General features: G+C 47.9%; 1 protein-coding gene across 1 annotated transcript in view; it reads right to left on the bottom strand.

Moving 5' to 3' along the window:
* The window catches only part of LOC310964204 (type II inositol 3,4-bisphosphate 4-phosphatase-like), a 9040-nt gene that overhangs the window by 1306 nt on the left and 234 nt on the right, over nucleotides 1–7500 (bottom strand). The window contains exons 2-16 of the mRNA XM_083937256.1: nucleotides 5818–5899; nucleotides 5616–5685; nucleotides 5310–5457; nucleotides 4390–4520; nucleotides 4079–4189; nucleotides 3129–3237; nucleotides 2856–3021; nucleotides 2578–2772; nucleotides 2314–2449; nucleotides 1995–2176; nucleotides 1700–1823; nucleotides 1472–1598; nucleotides 1253–1393; nucleotides 1060–1157; nucleotides 1–14 (exon numbers count right to left, since the gene is read on the bottom strand). The exon at nucleotides 1–14 is cut by the window's left edge and continues 84 nt beyond it. Coding sequence (XP_083793382.1) covers nucleotides 1–14; nucleotides 1060–1157; nucleotides 1253–1393; nucleotides 1472–1598; nucleotides 1700–1823; nucleotides 1995–2176; nucleotides 2314–2449; nucleotides 2578–2772; nucleotides 2856–3021; nucleotides 3129–3237; nucleotides 4079–4189; nucleotides 4390–4520; nucleotides 5310–5457; nucleotides 5616–5685; nucleotides 5818–5895 — 1830 coding nt within the window. The 5' untranslated portion in view covers nucleotides 5896–5899. The remainder of the gene's footprint in view (nucleotides 15–1059; nucleotides 1158–1252; nucleotides 1394–1471; nucleotides 1599–1699; nucleotides 1824–1994; nucleotides 2177–2313; nucleotides 2450–2577; nucleotides 2773–2855; nucleotides 3022–3128; nucleotides 3238–4078; nucleotides 4190–4389; nucleotides 4521–5309; nucleotides 5458–5615; nucleotides 5686–5817; nucleotides 5900–7500) is intronic.

Genomic DNA, 7500 nt, shown 5'->3' with positions numbered 1-7500 from the left:
TGACTGGATACCAGCTGAGAGGGAAACAGGAAGTGAGGAGAGGAAACAAACGTGTTATCATCTTCAGCAGAAACGCTTCCTAACTGTGTGCGTTAGCGTTCACTTGCACGCCTGTGACGGCCGTGCTAGCTCTGCTTATCTCGCTCTATCTTCTCTCTTTAGTCAAATCTTGTATATTTATGTATGTGGTTATAAAAACCTTCACACTAGCATCTTGTGTCTCAGGATTATGACACATTGGGGGCTCGTCCAGCAGCAGGTTGTGCTGTTTAAGTGTAATTATGGCGCAAAATCATCCCAGGGTCTTTTTCAGCACTTACATAAATCAAATAAACCATCAAGACGTTTTCTTTTTCTGTAACAACTGTTAACGGAGAAATCCAGGAGAGTCGCTAACAGCCAGACGTGGCTAACAGTGATTAGCTCGGGGCAGCACGGTGAAGGCATTCAAAGGTCTTTTTTAACCACTAATGCTGCTGAAAATAACAGCAAACCTCTGCAGCAGCATGAGAAGAGTCCCTACACACACAACAAAGCGTCATCAGCGTAGTTAATGAAGCCAGAGTTTATTAAAGAGTGTTTTAAAGACTTACCTACTGGCCCCTGTACCAGCTCCTCTCATAGTAAAGTCCATTACAGTGGAAGGAGCCCATTGGTGCTTTGTTTTGTGTGTAGGGACTCTTCTCATGCTGCTGCAGAGGTTTGCTGTTATTTTCAGCAGCATTAGTGGTTAAAAAAGACCTTTGAATGCCTTCACCGTGGTTATTTGATGTATGTAAGTGCTGAAAAAGACCATGGGATGATTTTACGCCAGAATTACACATTGGCATTTTGTGTCTCTTAGACCTACGGCCAGGTTTATGACACATTGGGGGCTCTTCCTGCTGTGTTGTTAACGTCCTAACTGGCTAACAAGCATCGGTCCTGTCGCGTTTCCTGTTTCCCCTTTTTGAATGATGAACACAGACGACCGCCGTCTGCCGGTACGGGGTTATTTCCTAGTCCTCACGGTGCGTTCGAGTGACAAGTGTTTACGTGAGCGGCGTCCGAAGGTCTCACCCATGTGAGGCCGCGTGTCCCTCAGCGTGTTGCAGTACGCTCTCAGACGCTCGCAGCTCTGTTGGTTCACTCGCTCCTGCAGCGAGCTGTCGCCGAACCTGAAACAAGCAGCAAACCGTGTCAACGAACGTGTTTTTTAACCCGACGCTGCTTTAAATCCTTCGTGTATCTGAGAGCGTGTGTGTGTGTTCACCTCTCAGCCAGACTCTGCTGCTGGTTGATGCCGATGTTAAACAGAACGGGATTAACTCGTATCAAACGTCCGTCCTTCACTTCCTGCGGCAGCGACCCGAAGGTCTCCGGGGGCAACGGGACCTCGACGACCAAACTGCCCCTGAGTGGAGGTGAAGACACGCTGTGAGTCTCGTGAACGGTTCGGTGAGTGTTCGGCTTCAGTGTGTGTGTGTCCCACCATGCACCGCTGAGCGTCGGCAGCAGGTCGTCCGGTCGTTCCGTCCCGGCCTCGGTGACGGCGAACGCAACGCCACTCAGGTCCGACACGCCCACCTCCATGTCCTCAAGCATCCCCACCTCGTCACCTGACACACACACACACACACACACCATGTGAGACTACATATATGTAAGTGTAGCAGGTGAGTGTGTGAGTGTGTGTGTGTGTGTGTGTGTGTGTGTGTACCGTAGGTGCTGAGCAGGCCTTCGAACTGAAACAGGAGTCCGACAGAGTGAAGCTGCTGCAGGAAGTCAGGATCCTCCAGACCGCCACACAGCTTCACCATGAAACCACAGACGGCCGCCGAGAGCTGGGAAGATTACGGACACGTTAGATACGATATAATATACGACACAATCACGATAACGGTACGACATCGTACAACAGGACACGATAACAATACGATAAAAGGTGCCACTACACGATAAAGATACTTCACAGTACGACGCGCTAACGATACGAAAAACACGCTCTCTCTCACCGCCTGGCTGAAGACGGCGTGGCGTCTCTGGACGATGTGCGCGGGTCCCTGGGCGACGGTCGTGGCCACCGCCCCCTGCAGGACCACGAAGGTCATGGCGGCTCGGGCTTTCCCCACCGCCTCACGCACGCAGTCCCTCAGAGTGACCACCAGGGGGAGCAGCTGCTCCTGCCAGGAGGACGCTGGAGGAGACGGACGAGGTCACTTCGATGTCTCAGCTTTGTTTTAACTTCAAAAAGTTAATGTTTAAAAATATGGAGTTTTATATTTAAAATATGGTAAAAAGTGTCGGCAGCAGACACATTAAATAACGTCTCACCACAGTCCGTGTCTCCTGTGGCGTCCTGCTGCTCTGGTGATGTCACGTCCTGAGGGGGGTCCCCCCGCCCCTGCAGACGGTCGCCCATGGCGATGATGCAGTTGAGGCTCATGGCGACGTTCGCCCACGCCCAGTCCTACAAACACACACACACACACACACACACACACACACACACACACACACACAAACACACACACACACACACGTATAAAAACGAGCACAACACCAGGCCGTCGACACCTCACACACACTCCCACTTGCCCAATCTTCCTCGTCGTACTCGGCGTCCTGTTGCCGCGGCGATGTCGGCCCCTCCTGATTGGCTGGCTCGTTGTCACAGAGCAACCCGTTGCTGTGGACGTGGCTGCTGTTGCGGCCGGCCGCGCCCTGGTCGTGGATCGCCGACAGGGCGCTCTTCACCAGCTCGTCTTTGAGCGCGTGAACGAACCGGTCCGTCTGAGGAAAGAGTCAAAGCAGATCAAGACTTCGTGAACGCCTTCGCTGCGCTCTTCTTCTTCTTCTTCTTCTGCCTTCCTCACCTGCTGGATCAGGTCGTCCAGCGCCGCCTGCAGCCGGGTGCCGTCCAGCTCCAGAGACACGGAGAGCAGCTCCTCAGCGAGCCCGAACACCAGAGGCTGCAGCTGGGCCACGCTGGCCAGCAGCTCCCACGCTCTGGAGCTCTCGTCCTGCGAGTACGAGATGGAGCTGGAGACAGAAGACAGAAGAACCGCGTCAGCGACTCTGTCTGTGGTTTTGTTTCGGGTGGAGCTGGACCCGTGCCGTGGTGCCGTGGTGTCGTGGTGCTGTCGTACCCGTCTCCGCGGCGTCCGTGTTTGCTGAGCAGACGCTTCAGTCCTCCGTGTTTAAACCCCTGGTGGTGATGAGCTGGAGCGCCGAAGGTGATGACGTCGTACCACACACCTGAGCACAGAGACGGGTCCGGTTAACACAGAACTGGACTGTTCTCCATAGAATGAGGAAATGAATATATATATGTGAATATATGTGATTATTATCTTTCATAGTATTCTGTCCTTTAAAGCCCCGACAAGGAGAACCAGGATCAACCGAGCGATCAGGAAGGAGAACCACAACCAGGACCGAGCAAGCGCGGAGGAGAACCAGGAACAGGACTGAGCGAGCAGGGAGGAGAACCAGAACCAGGACCGAGCGAGCGGGGAGGAGAACTAGAACCAGGACCGAGCGAGCGGCGAGGAGAACCAGGACCAGGACTGAGCAGGCAGGGAGGAGAACCAGAACCAGGACCAAGTGAGGGGGGCGGAGAACCAGAACCAGGACCGAGCGAGCAGGGAGGAGAACCAGAACCAGGGCCGAGCGAGCGGGGCGGAGAACAAGGCACGAGCGAGCGAGCGGGGAAGAGAACCAGAACCAGGACCGACAGAGCGGGGCAGAGAACCAGGATCAACCGAGGGATCAGGGAGGAGAACCAGAACCAGAACCAGAACCATGGAAGAGCGAGCGGTGAGGAGAACCAGAACCAGAGGTTTTCTAAAGGAGTTCTCCATGAGAACTGTTTCACTCTGAAGCAGAAACTCTTCAGAAACGTGGTGAAAGTTCCTCGTCGGGGCTTTAACTTGATTTAGTTTGTGTGTTTGATCCCTGACTGTGCAGAAATGTGACTTTTGTTTGTTTTTCTGTAACTTTTGTTTGTTTTTCTGTTACTTTTGTTTGTTTAAACAATACAAACTGGACTCTGGGTGGAGGAAAGAAGAAATAAACAGTAAAAAGGTGCAGGGTGGACCTGTGGTGCTGCCCGGGCCGGTCGCCTCCATCCTCTGAAGGTGCAGGTTGGTCGCCACAAACTGAAGCTGTCTCTCTGATTTCCTGCTGCTCGACTTGAAACAAGACGAAGCTGCTGAAAAGCAAAGACATTTATATTATTTTACCAAAAATAGAAAAAGGTGACTTCAAAAAATCAAAGTAAGGCAGGTTTTTATCTCCAGCCTTTATGCTAAGCTACGCTAAGCTAAGCTAGGCTAAGCTATGCTAACGTATTTGTCTGTTTTCTTTGAAGTGTTGCTGAATATTCCTCCTGTTTTGTCGCCTCGTCACCTGAGAGTTCGTGGAGCTCGGCGAGTGTTTCCTGGTAACAGCCAATCAGGTGGTTGCAGTGGTCGATGACATCATGGCGGACGCCGTCCCAGTGAGGTGAAAGGTCACCGAGCTCCGTCACGTCCTGGACCCTGAGGACGAGACAAACACCTGTTTTATAAACGTACAGACGTGTTTTTGAAACGTTAACGTAAAGTGGAATATTTCATTCTGGTGTCACTGTGACAGAAACAATCACACTGAACGAGTCTCTGATCTTGTTGTTTTTGTTGTTTTTTTATTTTAAATGTATTTTGTATGTTGTATTTTTATGTTGACGTGATTAGCATCAGGCGCAGGGACTGACAATGAAAGAAAACTAGTATTTAAGCTAACTCGGGTCCGTTTACATTTGTTTTTTTAAGAATATTAATTAACGTCCACTTTCCTGTAACTTCAGTTTAATAATTTCAGCAAATTTGAAATTGAAAATACTTTAATATTTTAGTATAATAAAGTATATTTGTTCTGTTCTTTGTTTGCATTAAAATGCTAACACAGCTAGCACCGTGGCATAAAATAAAAACACCATTAAAAAGCAACAAAAGATCAAAGATGAACAGGATTAACTCTGAGTGAGCTGATGTTTCTTATTGTTTTATATCCGGACAGAATTTTTACTGCGGTTTATATTTAAACCAGTTTCATCCTCAGTGTCAGTGACGTTACAACGTAATAAACAAAAACCAGAGGAAAATCAAACCTAGATTTGCTGCTTTTAATCTCAAATCTGCGACTTTTTTCTCGTAGATTTGCGACTTTAAAATACTACAACAACAAAACATAATAAACAATAACCAGAAGTAAAATCTAACCTTCTTCTTCGAGAAGAATGCTAATGCTAATGCTAACTACACTCTGTCACACACACACACACACACCTGCTCTCGTAGCTGCGTATGAGCGCGCTCAGCAGCTGTTTGGGTACAGAGAACGAGAGCGGCGTCTCGGACATTTGTTCCCGAACCAGCAGCCATCTTTGATCCTCCGTCTGAAACCTGTACACCTTACACACCTGAGCACACAGCACTGCACACACACACACACAGACACACACACACACACACACACACACACACACACACACATAGACACACACACACACACACACAGGGTGGGTGTGTTAAAGTAATTTAAAAGCATCCAAACATAAACAAACTGCAGAGAAAGGAGGGTTTGCGTCTCACCGGCTCTCATCGTTGGACTGTTCTCTCGGTCGTGGACGGAGCCGTGGAGACGGTCACACAGGGCCGGACGCTGCAGAGACAGAGAGGAGGGACAGAGACGGTCAAATGCTTTACTCTTTCATGTTTCGCTCACTCCGAGGACTGAACAGAAACCACAAAGTGTCAGAACGAGGCGACACAGACGCAGTGTTTCTTCTTCTACCTGGTGCTCGGGTGGAGTTTCTCCCTCCACCTGCAGACGGGACGCCTTCACCTCCCCGACCTCGCTCACGCCGTCCATCGTCCTGATTTAAACACAGGAGCCATGAAAGAACATGGATGTTAGAACGACAGAGAAGACAGTGGTAATTAGTCTAATAACTTAAAGTGCGGACATGCTTTTACACAAAGCATGAGAAGGAAATACTAACATATATAAAAATATAACTAGCATTATTACGCTAACTATTGTATCCAACTAGAAATAGTAATCAGGGAAACCTAACGAGGGAAGACACGACTATAAAGACAACGCTCTTGTTTTAACGGTTATGAAGACACAGCTAGCTAGCGATAAGGAATTAGCAAGATAAAGTTAGCTAGCAACAAAATCTAACTACTGTAGAAACAAGATAACTAGCAACACAAAGCTAACTAGAACCAAAATAACAAAAAAGACAAAGCTAACTAGAACCAAATTACTAGTAAGACAAAGCTAACTGGATCCAAAATAACGTGCGAGACAAAGTCAGCTAGCAACAAGTTAACTAACAACAACGAAAAACAACATAACTAGCAAGAAAGGATAACAACAGTAAGGGAGAGAAATTAACTAGAACCAAAATAACTAGCAAGACAAAGCTAACTGGATCCAAAATAACTAGCGAAACAAAGCTAACTGGATCCAAAATAACTAGCGAAACAAAGCTAACTGGATCCAAAATAACTAGCGTAACAAAGCTAACTGGATCCAAAATAACTAGCAAAACAAAGCTAACTGGATCCAAAATAACTAGCGAAACAAAGCTAACTGGATCCAAAATAACTAGCGTAACAAAGCTAACTGGATCCAAAATAACTAGCAAAACAAAGCTAACTGGATCCAAAATAACTAGCGAAACAAAGCTAACTAGATCCAAAATAACGTGCGAGACAAAGTCAGCTAGCAACAAATTAAATAACAACAACGAGAAACAAGATAACTAGCAAGACACAATTCACTGGTAATAACAGAATCACCAAGACTACGCTAACCGTAAACAAGCTCATGAAGAAGAGGAACTTACCTGAAACAAGAGTACGAGCAAGAGATATATGAATAATTAATTATCAAGCTAACAGGAAGGATGAAAGAAAAGACCCTGAGCAGCTAACGGTGAAAGTGTACCTGTACCTGTAGCTGTACCTGTAGTGTAGCTGTACCTGTAGCTTTAGCTGTGCCTGTACCTGTACCTGTAGTGTAGCTGTACCTGTAGCTGTACCTGTAGTGTAGCTGTACCTGTACCTGTAGTGTAGCTGTAGCTGTACCTGTAGCTGTACCTGTAGTGTAGCTGTAGCTGTACCTGTAGCTGTACCTGTAGTGTAGCTGTACCTGTAGCTGTAACTGTAGCTGTACCTGTAGCTGTACCTGTAGCTGTACCTGTAGTGTAGCTGTACCTGTAGCTGTACCTGTAGTGTAGCTGTACCTGTAGCTGTACCTGTAGCTGTAACTGTAGCTGTACCTGTAGCTGTACCTGTAGCTGTACCTGTACCTGTAGCTGTACCTGTAGCTGTAGCTGTAGTGTAGCTGTAGCTGTAGCTGTAACTGTACCTGTAGCTGTAGTGTACCTGTACCTGTACCTGTAGCTGTACCTGTAGCTGTAGCTGTACCTGGGCAGGATCAGCACTGACACACACCTGCTGCACC

The sequence above is a fragment of the Echiichthys vipera genome, assembly GCF_963691815.1.
Source record: "Echiichthys vipera genome assembly, chromosome: 22".
NCBI lineage: Eukaryota > Metazoa > Chordata > Actinopteri > Perciformes > Trachinidae > Echiichthys > Echiichthys vipera.
This window is presented reverse-complemented; position numbering and strand designations above follow the sequence as displayed.